The sequence below is a fragment of the Vipera berus genome (genome assembly GCF_964194415.1).
Source record: "Vipera berus genome assembly, chromosome: 15".
In the NCBI taxonomy this organism is placed as follows: Eukaryota; Metazoa; Chordata; class Lepidosauria; order Squamata; family Viperidae; genus Vipera; species Vipera berus.
This window is the reverse complement of record NC_138218.1, coordinates 7,225,799-7,251,970: the sequence shown is the minus strand read 5'-3', so window position 1 is coordinate 7,251,970 and position 26,172 is coordinate 7,225,799. Positions and strand designations below refer to the sequence as shown.

Here is a 26,172-nt window from a genome sequence, read left to right as displayed (position 1 = left end):
CTAGAAGAGATTGGACAACCATTTATCTGAAATGGTATAGGATTTCCTGCTTGAGCAAGGGGTTCGACTAGAAGACCTCCAAGGTCCCTTCCAACTTTATTATTATTATTATGTTCAAAACTCATTTAAGTAGACAAAACCGTTGGAGAACTATGCACGTTAGCCACTCTTGTTTGAATTCCCAGGGCGTTTTCTACAATGATTCTGTTAAAGCTGCCTTTTGCAACTGACCGATGGGGATGTTGACCCTATCGATGGTATTCAAGTGGTCGTCCAGATGTTTTGGAATTGCACCCGAGGCCCCTTTGCTCTTAGTACTACTATCTTTCCTTTCTTTTGACACTGTGCTTTTCCTTATGTTTCTTGTGCTCATCGCCTCGGGTTCTTTGTAAAAAATAATACAGGCAGATAGAAATGAATAAATAAACGCGTTGGTATGTTGCGACTTTTCTCCAGTTCTTCCCCTTCTCTTCTGCTGTCTGCCCCATCCCTTATGAATTAATTTAATTTAATTATATACCGCCCTTTCCCGAAGGACTCAGGGCGGTTTACAGGGTATTTTAAAATCACACCAATACAAAATACAAAAGTTAAAAAACAATTAAAAAGATTAAATTATCCCTGAAAATAAAAGCCCCAGTTAAAAATTCTCAGCCTGGGCCGGAGAGCTCAAAGAGCCAAGTCTTCAGGTCCCGGCGGAATGAGCGTAGGTCAGGGGCAGTCCTGAGCTCCACGGGCAGCTGGTTCCAGAGGGCAGGCGCCCCCACAAAGAAGGCCCTCCCCCTGGGTGTTACCAGCCGGCAATATATTTATTTATTTATTTATTTATTTAATTTATATACCGCCCTTCTCCCGAAGGACTCAGGGCGGTGTACAGGGCAATGCAATAAAATACAATATACAAAAATTAAAAATATTAAATACTATAGCCCTATTCAATAAATTAATACAAAACTATAAAATAACCCTAAACCCATCAGACCAGGCAATCTTTTACCGGCGGCACCCTGAGAAGACCCTCCCTGTGGGAGCACACTGGACGAAGGCTTATTTTTTAGTCTTTCTTATTGACCATTGTTAAGTCTGAGGTATCATGTGTCAGGGACTTGTCTGTTTGAATTCTAAAATCCCAGAGCACATCATCATCATCATCATCATCATCATCATCATCATCATCATCATCATCATCGTTGTTATTATTATTATTATTATTATTATTATTATTATTATTATTATTATTATTATTATTATTTGAAAAATGTAAAAGCTCAGCCACCAGTTCTTTCGCTGCTGTTGGCCCTTTGTAGACATCAAATAATAATAATAATAATAATAATAATAATAATAATAATAATAATAATAATAATAATAATAATTTGCACAACAGCACGAAACCACAACTGCTCGTTCTTTAGTTGGTGCTGGCCTTCATTTGCATCTTCCCTCATATTTATTAATCTTAATTGTTATTATTATTATTATTTGATGTTAATCAGGACAGCAATCTTTCGTGGAAGCTCAGCATTAATTAAATGCACTGTAAAAAATAATTACACGCAGATCCATCCGGGATCAGGGGGTTGACTGTCACTACATGGAAGCAAGGCTGAATTCACACTCAGCTGGTGTCACCATCACATGGCTGTTAGGAGAAAATAAATGCATCCCAAATGGACAATTTCATTTAGAGAGGTTTAAAAAAAAAGAAGAAGAAAAAGAAGAAGAAGGGGGGGAAGGGAGAGGGAATGGGATTCTGAAGGATTAATGAGGCAAAGGGGTTTATGTTTGCAATTGGATGCAAACTGCAAAGATTGTAAGTTGCTAAATCATCACTTAACCTTAATGTTCCATGGAGTTCCAATCACTCACATGCCCGAGGGCCAATTAACCATGAGCCGTGAAAGGGAGAACATTTCAAATAGAAGTGATGTGGAAGAGAATAACAGAGTAACAGAACTGGAAGGGACCTTGGAGGTCTTCCAGTCCAGCCCCCTGCTCAAGCAGGAGACCCTATATGATTCCAGACAATCTCAACCTCTTCTTAAAAACTTCCAATGATGGAGCACCCACAATTTCTGGAGGCAAACTGTTCCACTGATCAATTAATCTCACTTGCAAGAAATTTCTCCTTAGTTCTAGGTTGCTTCTCTCCTTGGTTAGTTTCCACCCGTTGCTTCTTGTCCTGCCTTCGGGTGCTCTGGAGGATAGCTTGACTCCCTCTTCTTTGGGGCAGCCCCTGAGATACTGGAAGGCTGCTATCCTGTCCCCCCCTGGTCCTTCTCTTCATTAAACTAGACATGCCCAATTCCAGCAACCGTTCCTTATATGTTTTAGCCTCCAGCCCCTTGACCACCTTTGTTGCTCTTCTCGGCACTCTTTCCGGAGTCTCAACATCAATTCATTTTTTATTAAGGGTTTTTGTTCAACTGAATGACAAAGCAATTGATTTTCCAATCATTTGTTCCCCCTTTGCTTCAAAATTGTACGCTTACCTCGATGGCGGTTCCTGCGTTTCCGCCTCCCGACAGAGGAGCTACGGACAGCTGGTTGCAACTGGCCAATCTCAATGGGTGTGTTGGTCCGAAAACTCTCCTTGAATTTCTGCATCAGGGTCTCCACCGTTTCCTGAGACACCTCTGTAGCTGAAAGATGGAGCGACAATGGAAAGGTTGAAGGGGTGAGAAAGTGAGATCTTCATTGCTCTACTGTCTCCAGTTTGTTCTGTGTTTTTGTTCCTTGCCCACGTTGGTAGTTCTTAGTGCCAAGTTCCTTCCATCCTATTAAGGAACTAGCAAGAGAACAGACCCTTCTGCCTTCTAGCACTGGTGATGTTAGCTAGTTGGGTAATGAAATGTAATGAAGTCCTATTCTGTTCTGTTCTGTCCTGTCCTGTCCTGTTCTACTCTACTCTACTGTACTCTATTCTATTCCATATTTTCTATTCTATTCTATTCTATTCTATTCTATTCTATTCTATTCTATCCATTTCATATCCTATCCTATCCTATCCTATCCTATCCTATCCTATCCTATCCTATCCTATCCTATCCTATCCTATCCTATCCTCTATTCCATTCCATTCCATTCCATTCCATTCCATTCCATTCCATTCCATTTTATTCTATTCTATTCTATTCTATTCTATTCTATTCTATTCTATTCTATTCTATTCTATTCTATTCTATTCTATTCTATTCTATTCTATTCTATTCTATTCTATTCTATTCCTTATTTTCTATTCTGTTTCCTTATTTCTGCCAAGTTCCTTCCATCCTATTAAGGAACTAGCAAGAGAACAGACCCTTCTGCCTTCTAGCACTGGTGATGTTAGCTAGTTGGGTAATGAAATGTAATGAAGTCCTATTCTGTTCTGTTCTGTCCTGTCCTGTCCTGTTCTACTCTACTCTACTGTACTCTATTCTATTCCATATTTTCTATTCTATTCTATTCTATTCTATTCTATTCTATTCTATTCTATTCTATTCTATTCTATTCTATTCTATTCTATTCTATTCTATTCTATTCTATTCTATTCTATCCATTTCATATCCTATCCTATCCTATCCTATCCTATCCTATCCTATCCTATCCTATCCTATCCTATCCTATCCTCTATTCCATTCCATTCCATTCCATTCCATTCCATTCTATTCTATTCTATTCTATTCTATTCTATTCTATTCTATTCTATTCTATTCTATTCTATTCTATTCTATTCTATTCTATTCTATTCTATTCTATTCTATTCCTTATTTTCTATTCTGTTTCCTTATTTCTGCCAAGTTCCTTCCATCCTATTAAGGAACTAGCAAGAGAACAGACCCTTCTGCCTTCTAGCACTGGTGATGTTAGCTAGTTGGGTAATGAAATGTAATGAAGTCCTATTCTGTTCTGTTCTGTCCTGTCCTGTTCTACTCTACTCTACTGTACTCTATTCTATTCCATATTTTCTATTCTATTCTATTCTATTCTGTTCTGTTCTGTTCTGTTCTGTTCTGTTCTGTTCTATTCTATTCTATTCTATTCTATTCTATTCTATTCTATTCTATTCTATTCCTTATTTTCTATTCTATTTCCTTATTTCTGCCAAGTTCCTTCCATCCTATTAAGGAACTAGCAAGAGAACAGACCCTTCTGCCTTCTAGCACTGGTGATGTTAGCTAGTTGGGTAATGAAATGTAATGAAGTCCTATTCTGTTTTGTTCTGTCCTGTCCTGTCCTGTCCTGTCCTGTTCTACTCTACTCTACTGTACTCTATTCTATTCCATATTTTCTATTCTATTCTATTCTATTCTATTCTATTCTATTCTATTCTATTCTATTCTATTCTGTTCTGTTCTGTTCTGTTCTGTTCTGTTCTATTCTATTCTATTCTATTCCTTATTTTCTATTCTATTCTATTCTATTCTATTCTATTCTATTCTATTCTATTCTATTCTATTCTATTCTATTCTATTCTATTCCTTATTTTCTATTCTATTCTATTCTGTTCTGTTCTGTTCTGTTCTGTTCTGTTCTGTTCTATTCTATTCTATTCTATTCTATTCTATTCTATTCTATTCTATTCTATTCCATATTCTCTATTCTATTCTGTTCTGTTCTGTTCTGTTCTATTCTATTCTATTTCATATTCTCTATTCTATTCTATTCTGTTCTGTTCTGTTCTGTTCTATTCTATTCTGTTCTCTGTTTCGTTCCATTCCCTTCAATTTTCTCTTCTCTTCTTTTCTTTTCTTTTCTTTTCTTTTCTTTTCTTTTCTTTTCTCTTCTCTTCTCCTCCCTTCTCTTCTCTTCTCCTCCCTTCCCTTCCCTTCCCTTCCCTTCTTTCTCTATTTATATTTTCTACCAAGGTAAGAAACACAAAAGCAAAGATAGAAAATAAGAAACAATGAAAGAAAGGGGGGGGGTGAAAGTACAGTTTTACCTTCCCTCCTTCTTTTTATGAAATAATTATCCTCTTAATCTTTCCCCCAATCTCTTTGTCCCTCTTTAGTTCAGAAATCATCAAATTCAACCATTGTCTTTCTTTCTTTCACCAAAGTAGCCCGTAAGGTTTCTGGTCTTTCAAAAAGCAAAAACACAAAACTTTCCTGTTGTTGTTGTTGTTGTTTGTTTGTTTCCTCTCATCAGAACCCGTCAACCTTGCCATTTCTGCAAGTTCACTTTAATTTTATAATCCAACCTTCCCCTGGAGATATTTCATGGCTTTTCTGACTGTTTTTGTGGGCAATAATCTTGCCAGCTTCATCCCCAAACGTCCCTTACCCCTGCTCTCAAGCTATTTTCATCTTTCACCATGGAGGGAATCCATATTCATTTGCCCCTTCGAACACATTTCTGCCATCTTCACGTTTGCAACGAGAATTGCCGAACGCTTGGTGGAAGTATCCGTTGTGACATGTGGAGCTGATGCTGAATTTAACCCAAGGTTGCGTGGCTACATGGCTGAGTTGCTACAGCCTTGAAGAAAATATACATTAGACATGGTTGTTGTTGTTGTTGTTGTTGTTTTTTCTCCTGACACAAAACTAGAAAGCCATTAGGGTTTCCGGAAGCCAACAAGTCTACAACCACAAACCTGAAAAGGACCTGATTATAGAAAACTCCCTGGAAATTCAAACAAGAGTGGCTAACATGCATAGTTCTCCAACGGTTTTGTCTACTTAAATGAGTTTTGAACATAATAATAATAATAAAGTTGGAAGGGACCTTGGAGGTCATCTAGTCCAACCCCCCTGCTCAGGCAGGAAACCCTATACCATTTCAGACAAATGGCTGGCCAGTCTCTTCTTAAAAGCTTCCAGTGTTGGAGCATTCACCACTTCTGGAGGCAGGTTGTTCCACTGGTTAGTTGTTCTAACCGTCAGGAAGTTTCTCCTTAGTTCCAGGTTGCTTCTCTCCTTGATGAGTTTCCATCCGTTGCTTCTTGTCAAAAGGATATTGAGAGTTTAGAAAGAGTGCAGGGAAAAAATGCCGCTTGGGGTGTGTGTGTGAAAGCCCTAATAAGCAGGCATATACATAGAATGAAGGCTACTGCTAAGCTTGTAAGCCGCCCTGAGTCTTCGGAGAAGGGCGGGATATAAATGGGATTAAAATTAAAATTAAATTAAAAAATAAAAAAAACAGCAAAGACGATTAGAGGACTGGAGGCTAAAACATATGAAAAGGGAGTCAAGCTCTTCTCCAAAGCACCAGAAGGCAGGAGAAGAAGCAACGGATGGAAACTAGTCAAGGAGAGAAGCAACCTGGAACTAAGGAGAAACTTCCTGACAGTGAGGACAATGAACCAGTGGAACAACCTGCCTCCAGAAGTTGTCAGTGCTTCAACACTGGAGGTTTTTAAGAAGAGACTGGACAACCATTTGTCTGAAATGGTACAGAGTCTCCTGCTTGAGCAGGGGGTTGGACTAGATGGCCTCCAAGGTCCCTTCCAACTCTGTCATTCTAAGAACTCTGCTGCTCTTAGTGTGCTTGCCCCATAGGCCCATTCTGCATTTCAGACAGAGGAAGATCAGCAAGGGAATCGTCCACACGTCTCCAAGGCAGAGTCTCAAGGTAAGAGGGAAGATAGATCTGGGAGAGATTGAAAAAAAATAATAATGCCATTTTCCACACTTTGCCCTGCAGTGACCCAGAGCTAAATGAACTAGGAATTGCATTCTGATTTAGCAAGCGTGCACCCAGAAGGTTTGGCAACAGGGTAGGAAAGCTGTGACCTGAAAATGTTAATTCTCCTTGCAGTGAGAAGCTGAGCCCGTTTTCATAAGGAACCTCAGGCGCAGCTTGGCAAAAGAATAAATGTGTGAACTGAAGCCTGGATGCCACCACGTTGGAGGGAGGGAGGGAGTGAGTGAGTAGGGAGGGAGGAAGGAAGGAAGGAAGAGAGAGGGGAAGGAAAGAAGGAAGGAAGGAGGGGAGGGAGGGAGGGAGAATGGTAAGAAGGAAGGGAGGAAATGAAGGAAGGGAGGAAGGAGAGGGAGGAAGGAAGGAAGGAAGGAAGGAAGGAGGGGAGGGAGGGAGAATGGAAGAAAGGAGGGAAGGAGGAGGGAGGAAGGAAGGAAGGAAGGGGTGAAGGAAAGAAGGAAGGAGGGGAGGGAGGGAGGGAGAATGGAAGGAAGGGAGGGAAGAAGGAAGGAAGGAAATGAAGGAAAGGAGGAAGGAAGGAGAGAGGGAGGAAGGAAGGAAGGAAGGAAGGAAGGAAGGAAGGAAGGGAGGGAGAGGGAGAATGGAAGGAAGGGAGGGAGGGAGGGAAGAAGGAAGGGAGGGAGGGAGGGAGGGAGGGAGAGGAAGGAAGGAAGGAAGGAAGGAAGGAAGGAGAGGGGCCAGTTGGAGGTTGCTTCCTAAGAAGCAGAGAGATGAAATTCTGATTAGTAGTTTCAAGTCCTTTCTCATCAACCTCCAACCAAGAAATAAGGAGGGATGGGAAATGGCAGGAATTGGGAGCTTAAGAGCCTCCTGTAAGAGCTCCTGACATTACTGGGCCAGGAAAGGTGGAGAACTGTGTTTTTAGAAAGATTGAGGAAGGGAGAAAACTGAAAAAAAAAAAAAAAGAGAGAGAGAGAGAGAGAGAGAGAGAGAGAGAGAGAGAGAGAGAGAGAGAGAGGGGCTGAGCGATGAACTGGCAGGCCTTTGATGCCACCACAATCTGGGCGTGTAATTTCACAGGCTCTGCAGCTATAAAGTTTCTCCGATAGCATCAGCTTACAAGATAGGCTAGCAAGTTGCCAGGCCTTTGAAGGCTTCTGCTGGTGGCCAAGATAATGCAGTAAACCCTCCCTCCAAAAGGTTTTTTTTTTCTTTTTAAAGAGTCCATGATTTATCCAGGGTTTATCGGCATGGCAAGCCCAGTTCTCAGAGAAGAAAGTCACCCAGCAAATAAGAATTCAAGGGGTCAGAGAAGGGAAATAAATTATCAGCTGCAGTAACCTCACCTTCATCAGTTTATTGACAGGCAAATGTTCCTTTTGTTTTGACTGTGTTCTTTTTTTTCTTTCCCCTTCCTGGGTCCACTTTGCGATTCTGGTTTGCAAGCTCCTGGCTTCCTTACAACCCCTTTGTAAAGTAGTTTTAGCCAGAAAGAGTCCAAAGGACTTCCTTCAGTGGGCCAGGAATTTAACCTGAGCTTGCTGAATCAAAAATCGGCATTCTCCCGTTCTACGGGCTCCTAAAAGGTGGGGGAGTCAAGCCATTCTCCAAAGCATCTTCTGAAGGCTGGACAAGAAGCAACGGATGGAAACTCACCAAGGAGAGAAGCAACCTGGAATGAAGGAGGAATTTCCCAATAGAGCAATTAACCAGTGGAACGACTTGCCTCCAGAAGTTGTGAGTGCTCCATCACTGGAGGCTTTCAAGAAGAGACTGGATGACTATTTGTCTGGAAAGGTCTAGGGTCTCCTGTTTGAACAAGGGGTTGGACTGGAAGACCTCCAAGGTCCCTTCCAGCTGTGTGTTATTCTGTTAGACCCAATTTTTTTTATGGAAGAGTATACCTCTGTCTGTCTGTCAGTCTAACTACCTTTCCATCCATCCATCCATCCATCCATCCATCCATCCATCCATCCACCTCTTTTTCAAGATGAAAAGTAAAAAAGGAAGAGCCATGCTTTACTAAAAAAAAACACCATTCCTTTCTGAGGAAAATAAGAAATTTATTTTTTCTCTTCATATATTCATAAGATGCCTCCTGTTACTTTGTTAGACCAAATTTTCCTTCCTTCCCTCCCTCCCATCTTTCCTTCCATCCATCCTTCCTTCCTTCCTCCTTCTCTCCTTCCCTCCCTCCCATCTCTCCCTCCTTTTTCTTCTCTCCTTCCTTCCTTCCTTTCCTTCCTTCCTTCCTTCCTTCCTTTCCTTCCTTCCTCCCTTCCTCCCTCCCTCTCCTCTCTTCCTTCCTTCCTTCCCTTCCTCCCTCCCTCCTTTCCTTCTTTCCCCCTTCTTCCCTTCCTCCCTCCCATCTCTCCCTCCCATTTTCTTCTTCTCTTCCTTCCTTCCTCCCTTTCCTTCCTCTCTTCCTTCTCTTTCCTTCCTTCCTTCCTTCCTTCCTTCCTTCCTTCCTTCCTTCCTTCCTTCCTTCCTTCCCTCCCTCCCTTCCTTCCTCTCCTTCCTTCCCTTCCTCCCTCTCCTCTCTTCCTTCCTTCCCTCCATCCTTTTCCTCCCTTTCCTCCCTCCCTTCCTTCCCCTCCCCTCCCTTCCCTTCCTCCCAGTGGAAGGCCCACCAAGGAAGCCCTTTGCCTTTTCATTCGTTCAACCCTAAGTTAGGCACTACTAGGCTTATCCTAAGTGTCTTCTTCTCCAGAAACCCTCCTACCCCTTGGCCAAAAACCAGCTCCCACCATTTGGCAAGAGGCAGCTGAGGACTCAAGAGCTCCTCCCTTCATTTGCCCTGGGAAGACCCTGAGAATATTTATGCCTTGTTCGCCCACAAAGGAAAGAACAGGCCCGGGCTTCCAAAGGCATCCTGTACGTGTTATTAGATATACACAAGCCAGCAAAGCAATCATCAAAAAATAACCAAACTTGATTGTGTATCGTAGCAACCTGCAAGATACCGATAGCTAGGCGCGGGGGGGGGGGGGAGTGATTTTTGGTCTCCAGTCAGTTCTGAGATAAGCCCATTGGGTTGGATTATAAACGAGGCAGGATAATGTATTCTCGGGGAGGGGGCGGAAATCCTCTTTTTTTTTTAAACTTTTCCTTTTCTCCACTCCCAAACAGTCTTTCAGACAGACTGATTTAAACAAGAACATTCATCTGCCTGGCCGAGGGGACGGAAGAAAGAGGGATGGGGAGGGGGGGGGGAAGAGAGATAAAGAAAAAAAAAGCAGGCATACAGGGTATGACATTAAAACAAACACAAACAAACCTCGCAGCAATTTCTTCCGAGCTCACGGTTAGGTTATAGATGATTTTACCCCTATTTTGTTTTGCTCGGGGGGGGCAGGGGGTGGTTGAATGTTGTTATGTGTATAATTTATTTATTTTTTATTTTTTTATTTTAATTCCATTTATATCCCGCCCTTCTCCGAAGACTCAGGGCGGCTTACAAGCTTAGCAGTAGCCTTCATTCTATGTATATGCCTGCTTATTAGGGCTTTCACACACACACACCCCAAGCGGCATTATTACAAAGTCAGCTTAATTGCCCCCAACAATCTGGGTCCTCATTTTACCTACCTGGGAAGGATGGAAGGCTGAGTCAACCTTGAGCCTGGTGGGACTCGAACCTGCACTAATTGCAGGCAGCTGGTGTTACTTAAGGAGGCATTAGCCCACTGCTCCACCAAGGCTGAAGGAGATGGTTAGATTGTAGACCGGACAGACTTTTTTTTCTGAAATGGCCTGGGGGGGGGGTCTCCTGTCTGAGCAAGGGGTTGGAGTAGAAGACATTCAGGGTCCCTTCCGACTCTTGTTATTCTGCTAGATCAAATCCCCACAGTATTAAAGGGAGGATATTTATTTATTTATTTTATTAGATTTATATACCGCCCTTTCCCGGAGGACTCAGGGCGGTTTACAGGGCATTTTAAAATCATACCAATACGAAATACAAGTTCAAAGACAAATAAAAGATTCAATTATCCCTGAAAATAAAACCCCAGTTAAAATATATACTGTATATATTTAATAATTTAATAATATACTGTACGTCTGTCTCTCTGTCAGTCTTAACTATCTATCTATCCATCCATTCGTCCACCCACCCACCCTCCTTTGGAAGATGAAACTAAAGGGAGGAACACCGTTCTGTTCAAAGGAAAATTAAGAAACGTATTTTTTTTTGTCCTCCTCTTATATTCATAAGATGCCTCCTTCCCCCTTAATTTTTCTTCCTTCTATGTTCCGGGCACTGTGCCAATGACAGCCCTTATCTGGCACAAAGCAAGAAGGAGGGGAGAAAAAGAAACTTCGATATAATCACTCAAAAGGTTTACTAAATCTGGAGGGATGGAGAGAATTCCTCTGCGTCCCCCCTCCTTTTTTTAAAAAGTATTTTTTTACGTTATAAAACTCCAAATGATGGTGCCTGGCCCAAGGTCATGGTGATCAACTAATGCCTTGTGCTGGATGGGTTGAAAGTCTGCATGCAAACAAACAAGGGAGGATAAACACAGAAGCCTTCTCTTGATCAGTTCAGGGGATCCTTCTGCATCAAGGACACGGCTTTCAGCATTCATTTAAAGTGAGGAGGAGGAAGAGGAGGAGAAGGAAGAGAGGAGGAGGAGGAGGAGAGAAGGAAGAGGTGGAGGGGAGGAGGAAGAGAAGTAGTAGCAGCAGTACTACTACTAGTAGTAGTAGTAGTAGAAGAAGAAGAAGAGGAGGAGGAGGAGGAGGAGGAGGAGGAGGAGGAGGAGGAGGAGGAGGAGATGAACAAAAATAATAATAATTTGGGAGATACTGCCTTGGACACACAAGGAAAAACTTAGGTTGTAGGGATCTTCTCAGACCTGTTTCATTGCCCAACTAGGTAACAACTTCAGTGATTGAAGTGAGTGGGGTGTGGGAAGAAGAAGAGGAGGAGGAGGAGGAGGAGGAGGAGGAGGAGGAGGAGGAGGAGGAAGAAGAAGGAGGAGGAGGAGGAGGAGGAGGAGGAGGAGGAGGAGGAGGAGGAGGAGAACAAAAAATAATAAAGAAGTCCTTGACCGAACCTCACCAAAAATATCACCAAAAATATCACCAAACAGAGGCCGCCCAACTTTGGCTATGTCCTGTGAGCTGACTCACACACACACACACACACACACACACACACAGAGAGAGAGAGACACAGACACAGACAGACAGACAGACACACACACACACACACACACACACACACACACACTGGCCGGACGGTGTAAAGGATGGTGCTGGGATGTCTATGGAGATTCTCAGTCATCCAAGTCCTGGTTGTCCCAACGGTGCTTTTTAAGAGGCAACTGAAGAAGCTTCTCGGGACTTTGCTGTACAACGTCAAGAGATGCCAAGTCCTCTCCTCCTCCCCCCCACTCCACCCTTTCCGGCCTGAACACAGCTATTTCTACCAAGAGGGAGGCTTTTGCCATCTCGGACCCTCCTTCCTTTTTTGTTTCTTCCACACTCCTTCGCTTCCCTCATCCTTTTTCCCAGTCACGCTGCTCAATCACTTCGAAGCTAATTGTCTCCACTCATGTGTGCAAACTCACAGCTCGCTGGAAGATGCTGCAGAATGTTAATTCTATTTGGAACCAAGAAGGGCCCCCCCCAAAAAAAATAAACCCTGGCGTCTTTCCTTTGGGGAAAACTGAATGAAATCAGATCCATAATAATCGCCGAAGTTGTAATGAGGACGGGGGGGGGAATTCCTCCCCCCAAACACACCTGTCCATTCAAGCACGTTTTACGATTGGCTGTTCCGCCATCTTTTTTCTTCTTCTTCTTCTTTCCTTCCATTAAGGTAATACAGGACAATCTCAGCCAGGAGTAGGATAAATCCCCAAAGGGGGGGGAAAAAGGCTTTTCAGAAGGAAAACAACAACAACAACAACCCAGAGCCTATTATTATTATCTCTGCTTTTTGATCGCCTCCAGCCTTTTTATGCTTCCAAGCCAAGAATTTGGTCCCCTCTGGATATTTTTGAGGCCTTGCTGTCATCCTCCCCAGCCCTTGTGATTGCTGGGCCTGTGGAAATTAAATTCCAGAAATCCTAGAGAATCAAGATAAAAGGGCAAGTGATAAAGCCACTGCAATTCAAGATGAGAGACAAGCTGAAAAGAAAATGGAAAGGACCAGTTGATTAATTGGGTTATAATTTAATAACATGAACAGGGAGGGAGGGAGCGAGGGAGGGAGGAAGGAAGGAAGGGAGGGAGGGAGGGAGGAAGGAAGGAAGAGACGAGAGGGAAGGAAGGGAGGGAGGGAGGGAGGAAGGAAGGGAGGAGAGGAAGGAAGGGATGGAGGGAGGGAGGAAGGGGAAGGAGGGAAGGAAGGAAGAGAGGAGAGAAAGGAGGGAAGGGAGGGAGGGAGGGAGGAGAGGAAGGAAGGGAGGGAGGGAGGGAGGAAGGGGAAGGAGGGAAGGAAAGAAGAGAGGAGAGGAAGGAAGGAGAGGGAGGGAGGGAGGAAGGAAGGAAGGAAGGGGAAGGATGGAAGGAAGGAAGAGAGGAGAGGGAGGAAGGAAGGAAGGAAGGAAGGAAGGAAGGAAGGAAGGAAGGAAGGAAGGAAGGAAGGAGGGAGGGAGGGAAAGAAGGAAGAGAGGAGAGGGAGGAAGGAAGAAAACTTAGATTTTCTTTTCTGATTCTGTGTTTGAATTGTAATGGCTTTATCGCTTGCATTAATATCTTAATCTGTTTTTTATTTATGGTTGGTTATCCCTTTAGGAAAAGTAACTTAGTTTTTCAATAAATAACAAGAACTACATATGCATAACAGGGCTCGCAGCTTGATTTTCTCACCAAGTTGGACTAGGGGATTTTCTGACACTGCCATCCAGGAAGAGAAATCAACAGTCCCCATGGTTTAGAAAACGGGAAGAACAGGAAGGAACGGAAAGGAGAAAAAAAGGCTTTTTTTCCAAGAAGTCTGAGGCTGTTAGAAGGCCAGTCACAGCACACCCCAAAGTGCAGAAGCCGAGGCTGTAAGAATGACAATGAAGTACCTTGGCTGAGATTAGGGGTTGCTATAGCGCTACAGGATTTTATACCGAAGCTTCTAGAATATCGATACACTGCCATCTGTTGCCCATCATGGAATAAACTAAGGTTTGCCAAATAGAGGGCTATTCTGAAGCAGCTTTTTACTCCCAGGGAGGCTAATGTTGTAGTCCAGCATGTTTACACTTGAGATCTCTGGTTCCAAATCTTCTAACAGAATAAGAGTTGGAAGGGACCTTGGAGGTCATCTAGTCCAACCCGCTGCTCAGGCAGGAAACCCTATACCATTTCAGACAAATGGTTGTCCAGTCTCTTCTTAAAAACTTCCAGTGTTGGAGCATTCACCGCTTCTGGAGGCAGGTTGTTCCACTGCTTAATTGTTCTCACTGTCAGGAAATTTCTCCTTAGTTCCAGGTTGCTTCTCTCCTTGATTAGTTTCCATCCATTGCTTCTTGTGCTGCCTTTAAGTGCATTGGAGAATAGGTTGACCCCACCCTCTTCTTTGGGGCAGCCCCTGAGATATTGGAACATTGCTACCAGGTCATCCCTACCTAGCCTTTCTTTTCACACATCCCCCACACCGCATTTGAAAAATGGGAGGAATGAATTGTGACTCCATTCCTTTGAGTTCACACACCACTTCGGCTGCTTTCCAGAATATGGTAACGATCAAGCTGCAGGCTGGCACCACAAATATTGTCCAAGCTGCCTGAAACAAAACAACTGGGCGCTATAAATTCATCTGATACCTCATTAATTTTCTAGATCTGTGTTCACGCTACCTCTTTTCTCTTGGTGGGTGAACAAACCCGTTTCTCATGGATTTCCACAATATCCTGAACGGTAAATTTATCAAGTGGGACAAGCTTTGCATAGATCACGAAGAAAGAGACTGCGGTTAACCCTAACCACAAAGAAGAGGGGGTTGACTTATTCTCCAAAGCACCAGAAGGAAGAAGCCACGGATGGAAACGAACGAAGGAGGGAACCAATTCGGAACTAAAGAGAAATTTCCTGGCGGTGAGAACAATCAACCAATGGACGAGCTTGCCTCCAGACGCTGTGGGTGCTTCATCGCTGGAGGCTTTCAAGAAGGGATTGGACAACCACTTGTCTGAAATGGTATATAGGGTCTCCTGCTTGAGCAGGGGGCTGGACTAGAAGACCTCCAAGGTCCCTCCAACTCTGTCATTCTACTGTCTTGTAAACGTAAGACTGTCAATGGCATGGCTAACCATGCTTGAGAAGATGGCCTGCCTGTTAAAGAACGTGCTTTCTGAAGAGTCCCCTCAAAGAGATCTATAGAGAGACAATCAACTGCTGATAAGCAAGGAGAAACGGGACGCGGTGGCGCAGTGGGTTAGGACGCTGAGCTTGTCAATCAGAAGGTCGGCAGTTTGGCGGGTCGAATCCCGAGTGCCGCGTAACAGAGTGAGTGCCTGTTACTCGTCCCAGCTTCTGCCAACCTAGCAGTTCGAAAGCACGTAAAAATGCAAGTAGAAAAATAGGGACCACTCCGGTGGGAAGGTAACAGCGTTCCGTGCGCCTTTGGCATCTAGTCACGCCGGCCACATGACCACGGAGACGTCCTTGGACAAGCGCTGGCTCTTCGGCTTTGAAACGGAGATGAGCACCGGCCCCTAGAGTCAGAAACGACTAGCACGCATGTGCGGGGGAGCCTTTACCTTTTTTAAGCAAGGAGAATCGACAGAAACGGGAATGGGGGAGGCGGGAAAGGAATTCCTTCTAATCCTCCAATAATACAGATTGTTTCAGGAAGCAAAGAACACCTCCAGGCTCATCCTGTTCCACGCTAGCCTGCAGCCTGCCTTCAAGGGGAGCGCATACGTAATTGAGAAAGCCTCATCAAATATTCACAGTTATGGACCAAACACCAAGCCGCGTTCCTGGATGCAGACAAAGCTAGCTAGGATCGACACAGACAGAAAATGTAGATAAACTGAGGGCGGGAAGCAGACGCGCGTGGCAACCACAAGCCACAGAATCTTGCCCGGGTAAACAAAAAATAACGCAATAACAGAGTTGGGGGGGTGGGGGGTGTCTTCTAGTCCAAGCAGGAGACCCTATCTCTTTTCAGACAAATGGCTGTCCAATCTCTTCTTAAAAGCCTCCAGTGATGGAGCTTTTTCAAGTGGCTACCTAGCGACCAACGTGACCTGGGTGACTGAGAATGTCTCCATACACTTCGAATGATGGAGCGTCCACAGTTATCAACCCCCAAAGGAGCACTCAAAGTTAGGAACAGAATTAACAGACAGAACAACAGAATAGGAAAGGGACCGTGGAGGTCTTCTAGTCCAGCCCCCCCCCCCCCGCTTGAACAGGAGACCCTATATACCATCCCAGACAAGTGGATGTCCAATCTCTCCTTAAAAAACTACCAGTGAGGGAACAGCCACCATTTCCGGAGGCAAGGCGTTCCACTGGTTAATTTATTTATTTATTTTTATTTTAATCCCATTTATATCCCGCCCTTCTCCGAAGACTCAGGGCGGCTTACAATTTAAGCACAAACCAATGTGCTTAGCAATTGTTCTCACTGTCGGGAAAATTTCTCTTTAGTTCTAGGTTTCAAAATTTTGCTTCACTTAGCCCCCAACAAGCAAGTAAGATGAGCTGGAATTGAGGACCTCCTTGAAGTTTAAGGCATCCCTGGCAATTCGAGCCCTATTTGCAATAAATCTCTTTGTCTCTCCGAGCCATCCAGGTCTAGGCATATGCACTTGGGAAACTAAAGGATTTGGAGAAGGCACCGGTCTTGCCTTGCAAAGAGAGGGCAAAATTATACGCGCCTGAGGCTGGTCAACGCAAAAGCTAAGCGTTTACTCCCCCTGCGTTAGGAAATGCAATTAATTCGGATCGTGCGGTACGCAATTGAGACAAGGAGCATTTGAACGCCACCCCAATTGTATTTTTATTAGTATGGTATAAGGTTTCCTGCCTGAGCAGGGGGTTGGACTAGAAGACCTCTAAGGTCCCTTCCAACTCTGTTATTCTATTCTATTCTATTCTATTCTATTCTATTCTATTCTATTCTATTCTATTCTATTCTATTCTATTCTATTCTATTCTATTCTATTCTATTCTATTCTATTCTATTTCTGCATTCTATTCTATTCATTACTGCATTCTTCTATTCTATTCTATTCTGTTCTGTTCTGCTCTGCTCTGCTCTGCTCTGCTCTGCTCTACTCTACTCTATTCATTACTGCATTCTATTCTATTCTATTCTATTCTATTCTGCTCTACTCTACTCTATTCTATTCATTACTGCATTCTTCTATTCTATTCTATTCTATTCTATTCTATTCTATTCTATTCTATTCTATTCTATTCTATTCTATTCTGCTCTACTCTACTCTATTCTATTCTATTCTATTCTATTCTATTCTATTCATTACTGCATTCTTCTATTCTATTCTATTCTGCTCTGCTCTGCTTTGCTCTAGTCTACTCTATTCTATTCTATTCATTACTGCATTCTTCTATTCTATTCTATTCTATTCTACTCTACTCTACTCTACTCTACTCTATTCTATTCATTACTGCATTCTTCTATTCTATTCTATTCTATTCTGCTCTACTCTACTCTACTCTACTCTATTCTATTCATTACTGCATTCTTCTATTCTATTCTATTCTATTCTATTCTATTCTATTCTATTCTATTCTATTCTATTCTATTCTATTCTATTCTGCTCTGCTCTGCTCTACTCTACTCTACTCTACTCTACTCTACTCTACTCTACTCTACTCTACTCTACTCTACTCTACTCTATTCTATTCTATTCATTACTGCATTCTTCTATTCTATTCTATTCTGTTCTGTTCTATTCTCTATCATGGGGTTAAAAAAAGTTAGACACATTAAAGGAAGACTGCAAACGATTTTGGAATAATGCCTAAGCACCAAAATGTCTATGGAGATTCTCGGTCATCCAGGTCAGGGTTGTCCCAAAGGTGCCTTTTGAAAAGGCAACTGGACTTTCTTGGTTTTTCCTTGAAGACGTAGGCTACGCAGCCATGTCTGGGGGGGGGGGGGAATAGCAAGAGCTCCAGTACTCTTCCTTCTTGGAACTATCTGGAGATGTTTGACATTGCTTTAAAAACAGTGTATCCTGTAAATTAGGGGCGTCCAACTTTGGCAACGTTAAGGCTTGTGGACCTCAACTCCCAGAATTCTCCACGGCCTGCTGAGGAATTCTGGGAGTTGAAGTCCACAAGTCTGAAAGTTGCCCAGTTTGGAGACCCCTGGTGTAGGCATATGGAGTTAACTGGAACAATTTGTGAACCAGGGCACCCGCCCGTATCTTATTTATCCAGAACAAAGGGCTTGTATTTTATTTCCTTTTTAGGGGGAAAAAGACAATATTTGCTTTCTAAAGAATACCTCCACTGCCCCGTCAGGATGAGAAGGGGAAAAAAAACAAAAAACCTGCCTCGAAGAACAGATGCAGCTTGAGTGAAACAATACTTGCCACATCCCTGGAGGCCTCCCGTGTGGCACTTCCATGTGACGCTTTGCCTTGTAATCAGATTCTGTGAAAGGATTGTGTGTTTACAGGGAAACAGATAAGCAGCATATGATTAAGTGCACTGTACTCCATCGTACCAGCTATTGCAAAAATCAAAGCCATCTGCTTTCCAGGCAAACACAAGGACAGAGGGGGGGGCGGGGAAGGAGAGGGATTCAGAGGAATTCACGTCCCCTCTTTTACTGATAGCAAATAGAGATGTTGGGGTTCAAGAGCAGAAATCCAGCCAGGCAGAGCTTCTTCAGAGCAGTCTTGAGGATGACATTCCTTTTGGGTAGTCTCGGTGGGCCCCCAGACAATAAGACAAACCTTGTGGTATCCAGAAAGAATAAGGAAGGTTGCAGAGAAAGACTTACAGCACACCACACTCCTGAATCCTATTCTATTCTATTCTATTCTATTCTATTCTATTCTATTCTATTCTATTCTATTCTATTCTATTCTATTCTATTCTATTCTATTCTATTCTATTCTATTCTACTCTACTCTACTCTACTCTATTCTATTCTACTCGACACTCTACTCTACTCCACTCCACTCCACTCCACTCCACTCCACTCCACTCCACTCCACTCTATTCTCTATCCTTATTCTATTCTATTCTATTCTATTCTATTCTATTCTATTCTATTCTATTCTATTCTATTCTATTCTATTCTATTCTATTCTATTCTATTCTATTCTATTCTATTCTATTCTATTCTATTCTATTCCTGTCATTCCATTCCACTCCATTCCACTCCATTCCATCCTCTATTCTATTCTAATTAAGGAGAGAACCAACCTAGAACTATGGAGAAATTTCCTGACAGCGAGAACAATTAATTGGTAGAATGGTTTGTCTTCTGATGTTGTGGCTGCTACATCACTAGAGGTTTTTAAGAACAGATTGGACAGCCATTTGAAATGAAATGGAATAGGGTCTCCTGCTTGAACAGGGGGTTGGACTAGAAGACCTCCAAGGTCCCTTCCAACTCTGTTATGCTGTTATTCTTAAAGAGGTTGCAATAGGCAAAGGGCAAGACGCTAAGCCGAAGAAGCACGCATACATTTGAATTCAAATTCATTCATCACCGCCAGACACAGAAGGGCTGCCTTCCAAATCATAAACCTGTCCTGCCAGTACAGCTGACTGCTATGACTTCTAGGAGTTGACGAGCACCTTAGTTTCAGAAAATAATTCCAGTTCCTCCCTCCTTGAACGCAACTAGGAGGGTAAACCAAGGGACACGACAAAGAGAATTGACGGAAGGACCTCTTAGCAAAAGGAGAGCCTAAAATGGAGAACTCTTCTTGACAAAATGCCAAGCGACAATGCCATTTGGTGATCTCTCTCTCTCTCTCTCTCTGTCTCTCTGTCTCTGTCTCTGTCTCTGTCTCTGTCTCTCTCTCTCTCTCTCTCTCTCTCCCCCCCCCCGCCTTTCACTCTGAATCCGTCTCTCTTCCTTGATTCATTCCCAAGGAAGGAACGTAGGAAGAAGAAGATGCCGTGAAATGTGGGCTGGATGGCAGATTGACTTGCCTCCCTGAGAATAATTACCGCTGGCAAGTGACACCTTGAACGGCAGGGGACAGCCAGCCCCGTGAGCAAAGCCGTTTGTGACGCTCGCTCGTCCCCTTAAAAAAAAACAACAAAAACTTTCCCAGGTTGTGGTACCGAACACGGAGAGAGATGTCCCTGGAGAGCTTTGGATAATTGTCAAGAGAGAAGGGATGTCACCCCATCCAGCCTGCAGCTCTGACAAGTTATCTCCCAGCACAGCGAGGCCGATCCTTATCTCTGCTCGTGTGCAAGTGACACGGAGCAGGTACCCAACGGGTGCGTGGCTGCAACCGCCCTTTCGGTTGAAAGGGGGGGGCGGGAGAAGGCTCCCCGATAAATTCAGCCCGTTTTAACCGACTCTAGGCAAGTGCGGGAAGGATTCTGCACTGGGAGGATGGGTTGAAGTACAGGATCTCTCTGAAGAAGGCCGCAAATATGCGCGAGGGAACCTTAGAAATGAGTGCAACGCTGAACAAAACTCCTTAATTGTGCTGGTACCCCCTTTTGCCTTCTGTTCGATCATGCCCGATTCTTGAAGACTGCCTCCTCCTCCTCCTCCTCCTCCTCCCCCTTTGTGTCCCTTCTCCTCCTCCTTCTCGTCTTCCTCCTTTCATCCTCCTCTTCCTTTGTTCCTCCTTCTCTCTCCTCTTCCTTCTCTCTTTCCCTCCTTCTTCTCCTTCTCCCTTCTCTTCTTCTTCCCCTCCTTCCCCCTCCTCCTCCTCCTCCTCCTCTGTCTTTCTTCTCCTCCTCCTCCTCCCCCTTTGTGTCCCTTCTTCTCCTCCTTCTCGTCTTCCTCCTTTCATCCTCTTCCTTTCTGTTCCTCCTTCTCTCTACTCTTCCTTCTCTCTTTCCCTCCTTCTTCTCCTTCTCCCTTCTCTTCTTCTTCCCCTCCTTCCCCCTCCTCCTCCTCCTCCTCCTCTGTCCTTTCTTCTCCTCCTCCTCCTCCCCCTTTGTGTCCCTTCTCCTCCTTCTCGTCTTCCTCCTTTCATCCTCCTCTTCCTTTCTGTTCCTCCTTCTCTCTCCTCTTCCTTCTCTCTTTCCCTCCTTCTTCTCCTTCTCCCTTCTCTTCTTCTTCTCCCTCCTTCCCCCTCCTCCTTCCCCTCTTCCTCCATAATGCATAATTCCAAAGTTAGGTGTTTCTTGGTGTCACGGAAGCTTTTGCTTCCCTCCCAACCTTAATGTAAAGGTAAAGGTTCCCCCGCACATGCATGCTAGTTGTTTCCGACTCTAGGGGCCGGTGCTCATCTCCGTTTCAAAGCCGAAGAGCCAGCGCTTGTCCGAGGACGTCTCCGTGGTCATGTGGCCGGCATGACTGGACGCCAAAGGCGCACGGAACGCTGTTACCTTCCCACCGTAGTGGTCCCTATTTTTCTACTTGCATTTTTACGTGCTTTCGAACTGCTAGGTTGGCAGAAGCTGGGACGAGTAGCAGGCGCTCACTCTGTTACGTGGCACTCGGGATTCGACCCGCCAAACTGCCGACCTTCTGATCGACAAGCTCAGCGTCCTAACCCACTGAGCCACCGCGTCCCTAACCTTAATGTAGATCAGTCCAATTTCTCTATGGAGACCTAGCCCAGAAAGGGGCTATTTTGAACACCAGCCAGTCCTTAGAAATCAACTTCTTTTTTTTCTTTTTTTTTTTAAAGAATTGGCGCTTGGTTCAATTACAGCAGAAGTCTCAAGTTGGTTTTCCTTTCCTTTGCTGCATAATTGCCTCCCCATTTAAAAATTAATATCTTCTTTGCTTTTGCTTCTTTGGAGGCGGTTTATTGCTGCGCTGGAGGTTAACCATATTAAACATTTCCTAATGACATTTCAGTAAAGCAGAAATGGGGTGTTGTCACTTATTGCTATGGCATTTGCTTTGTTTTTTCCTTCCGAGAGACCAGGCCAAAAAAAACCCAAAGCCAATCAAATATGCATTAGCTCAAAAACTCTGGAGAAAGCATCTAATATAGGAAAAGCAAAACACACAGCCCCAGAACTGTGTGGAGAGTTGCTTCGCTTCTGTTTTAGCAAAAACCCGCAGCTGACAAAACCATCCACAATGCAAAGCAAAAGGTCAAGGCAGCCTGGGCTGTTGTCTCCAGCTCTTTAGCTTCCATTTCCTTCTCATCCAAGAAGCTCCTTCAGGTCTGAACTTCAGAACTGAAGGGAGCTCCTTGGGTAAGAAGCGAAAGGTTTTCCAAGAAATAGCCGAGGAACTCTAGGTTGCCTTTTGGGGGGTGTGGGTGGGGGGGGAAGCCACCTTTGGGAAAACTAGTCAACTGACTCACAAAGCTTTGGAAATTTTGAAGACGAAGAGGAGAACGTGGGTTTGGCCAGTCTAAAGAAAAGAAGAAACAGGGGCAACCTGATAGCAGCGTTCTGGTATTTGAGGGGCTGCCACAAGGCAGAGGGGGGGGCAGGTTGTTCACCAGAGCACCAGAGGGAAGGACGAGAAATAAGGGTTGGAAACTGATCAAGGAGAGAAGCAACCTGGAATTAAGGAGAAACTTCCTGACAGGTTAATTTATTTATTTATTTTTAAGGTTAATTTATTTATTTATTTTTATTTTAATCCCATTTATATCCCGCCCTTCTCCGAAGACTCAGGGCGGCTTACAATTTAAGCACAAACCAATGTGCTTAGCAATTGTTCTCACTGTCGGGAAAATTTCTCTTTAGTTCTAGGTTTCAAAATTTTGCTTCACTTAGCCCCCAACAAGCAAGTAAGATGAGCTGGAATTGAGGACCTCCTTGAAGTTTAAGGCATCCCTGGCAATTCGAGCCCTATTTGCAATAAATCTCTTTGTCTCTCCGAGCCATCCAGGTCTAGGCATATGCACTTGGGAAACTAAAGGATTTGGAGAAGGCACCGGTCTTGCCTTGCAAAGAGAGGGCAAAATTATACGCGCCTGAGGCTGGTCAACGCAAAAGCTAAGCGTTTACTCCCCCTGCGTTAGGAAATGCAATTAATTCGGATCGTGCGGTACGCAATTGAGACAAGGAGCATTTGAACGCCACCCCAATTGTATTTTTATTAGTATGGTATAAGGTTTCCTGCCTGAGCAGGGGGTTGGACTAGAAGACCTCTAAGGTCCCTTCCAACTCTGTTATTCTATTCTATTCTATTCTATTCTATTCTATTCTATTCTATTCTATTCTATTCTATTCTATTCTATTTCTGCATTCTATTCTATTCATTACTGCATTCTTCTATTCTATTCTATTCTGTTCTGTTCTGCTCTGCTCTGCTCTGCTCTGCTCTGCTCTACTCTACTCTATTCATTACTGCATTCTATTCTATTCTATTCTATTCTATTCTGCTCTACTCTACTCTATTCTATTCATTACTGCATTCTTCTATTCTATTCTATTCTATTCTATTCTATTCTATTCTATTCTATTCTATTCTATTCTATTCTATTCTGCTCTACTCTACTCTATTCTATTCTATTCTATTCTATTCTATTCTATTCTATTCATTACTGCATTCTTCTATTCTATTCTATTCTGCTCTGCTCTGCTTTGCTCTAGTCTACTCTATTCTATTCTATTCATTACTGCATTCTTCTATTCTATTCTATTCTATTCTACTCTACTCTACTCTACTCTACTCTACTCTATTCTATTCATTACTGCATTCTTCTATTCTATTCTATTCTATTCTGCTCTACTCTACTCTACTCTACTCTACTCTACTCTATTCTATTCATTACTGCATTCTTCTATTCTATTCTATTCTATTCTATTCTATTCTATTCTATTCTATTCTATTCTATTCTGCTCTGCTCTGCTCTGCTCTACTCTACTCTACTCTACTCTACTCTACTCTACTCTACTCTACTCTACTCTATTCTATTCATTACTGCATTCTTCTATTCTATTCTATTCTATTCTACTCTACTCTACTCTACTCTACTCTACTCTACTCTATTCTATTCATTACTGCATTCTTCTATTCTATTCTATTCTATTCTATTCTATTCTATTCTATTCTATTCTATTCTATTCTATTCTGCTCTGCTCTACTCTACTCTACTCTACTCTACTCTACTCTACTCTACTCTACTCTACTCTACTCTATTCTATTCTATTCATTACTGCATTCTTCTATTCTATTCTATTCTGTTCTGTTCTATTCTCTATCATGGGGTTAAAAAAAGTTAGACACATTAAAGGAAGACTGCAAACGATTTTGGAATAATGCCTAAGCACCAAAATGTCTATGGAGATTCTCGGTCATCCAGGTCAGGGTTGTCCCAAAGGTGCCTTTTGAAAAGGCAACTGGACTTTCTTGGTTTTTCCTTGAAGACGTAGGCTACGCAGCCATGTCTGGGGGGGGGGGGGAATAGCAAGAGCTCCAGTACTCTTCCTTCTTGGAACTATCTGGAGATGTTTGACATTGCTTTAAAAACAGTGTATCCTGTAAATTAGGGGCGTCCAACTTTGGCAACGTTAAGGCTTGTGGACCTCAACTCCCAGAATTCTCCACAGCCTGCTGAGGAATTCTGGGAGTTGAAGTCCACAAGTCTGAAAGTTGCCCAGTTTGGAGACCCCTGGTGTAGGCATATGGAGTTAACTGGAACAATTTGTGAACCAGGGCACCCGCCCGTATCTTATTTATCCAGAACAAAGGGCTTGTATTTTATTTCCTTTTTAGGGGGAAAAAGACAATATTTGCTTTCTAAAGAATACCTCCACTGCCCCGTCAGGATGAGAAGGGGAAAAAAAACAAAAAACCTGCCTCGAAGAACAGATGCAGCTTGAGTGAAACAATACTTGCCACATCCCTGGAGGCCTCCCGTGTGGCACTTCCATGTGACGCTTTGCCTTGTAATCAGATTCTGTGAAAGGATTGTGTGTTTACAGGGAAACAGATAAGCAGCATATGATTAAGTGCACTGTACTCCATCGTACCAGCTATTGCAAAAATCAAAGCCATCTGCTTTCCAGGCAAACACAAGGACAGAGGGGGGGGCGGGGAAGGAGAGGGATTCAGAGGAATTCACGTCCCCTCTTTTACTGATAGCAAATAGAGATGTTGGGGTTCAAGAGCAGAAATCCAGCCAGGCAGAGCTTCTTCAGAGCAGTCTTGAGGATGACATTCCTTTTGGGTAGTCTCGGTGGGCCCCCAGACAATAAGACAAACCTTGTGGTATCCAGAAAGAATAAGGAAGGTTGCAGAGAAAGACTTACAGCACACCACACTCCTGAATCCTATTCTATTCTATTCTATTCTATTCTATTCTATTCTATTCTATTCTATTCTATTCTATTCTATTCTATTCTATTCTATTCTATTCTATTCTATTCTATTCTACTCTACTCTACTCTACTCTATTCTATTCTACTCGACACTCTACTCTACTCTACTCTACTCTACTCCACTCCACTCCACTCCACTCCACTCCACTCCACTCCACTCCACTCCACTCTATTCTCTATCCTTATTCTATTCTATTCTATTCTATTCTATTCTATTCTATTCTATTCTATTCTATTCTATTCTATTCTATTCTATTCTATTCTATTCTATTCTATTCTATTCTATTCTATTCTATTCTATTCCTGTCATTCCATTCCACTCCATTCCACTCCATTCCATCCTCTATTCTATTCTAATTAAGGAGAGAACCAACCTAGAACTATGGAGAAATTTCCTGACAGCGAGAACAATTAATTGGTAGAATGGTTTGTCTTCTGATGTTGTGGCTGCTACATCACTAGAGGTTTTTAAGAACAGATTGGACAGCCATTTGACTGAAATGGGATAGGGTCTCCTGCTTGAACAGGGGGTTGGACTAGAAGACCTCCAAGGTCCCTTCCAACTCTGTTATGCTGTTATTCTTAAAGAGGTTGCAATAGGCAAAGGGCAAGACACTAAGCCGAAGAAGCACGCATACATTTGAATTCAAATTCATTCATCACCGCCAGACACAGAAGGGCTGCCTTCCAAATCATAAACCTGTCCTGCCAGTACAGCTGACTGCTATGACTTCTAGGAGTTGACGAGCACCTTAGTTTCAGAAAATAATTCCAGTTCCTCCCTCCTTGAACGCAACTAGGAGGGTAAACCAAGGGACACGACAAAGAGAATTGACGGAAGGACCTCTTAGCAAAAGGAGAGCCTAAAATGGAGAACTCTTCTTGACAAAATGCCAAGCGACAATGCCATTTGGTGATCTCTCTCTCTCTGTCTCTCTGTCTCTCTGTCTCTGTCTCTGTCTCTGTCTCTCTCTCTGTCTCTCTGTCTCTCTGTCTCTCTGTCTCTCTCTCTCTCTGTCTCTCTGTCTCTCTCTCTGTCTCTCTCTCTCTCTCTCTCTCTCTCTCTCTCTCTCTCCCCCCCCCCCCCGCCTTTCACTCTGAATCCGTCTCTCTTCCTTGATTCATTCCCAAGGAAGGAACGTAGGAAGAAGAAGATGCCGTGAAATGTGGGCTGGATGGCAGATTGACTTCCCTCCCTGAGAATAATTACCGCTG

General features: G+C 43.3%; 1 protein-coding gene across 1 annotated transcript in view; it reads right to left on the bottom strand.

The window, feature by feature from the left end:
• ASTN2 (astrotactin 2) overlaps positions 1-26,172 on the bottom strand; it is a gene marked incomplete at its 5' end in the record, with an annotated part of 296,834 nt that overhangs the window by 172,662 nt on the left and 98,000 nt on the right. The window contains one exon of the mRNA XM_081339487.1: positions 2,493-2,636. Coding sequence (XP_081195613.1) covers positions 2,493-2,636 — 144 coding nt within the window. The remainder of the gene's footprint in view (positions 1-2,492; positions 2,637-26,172) is intronic.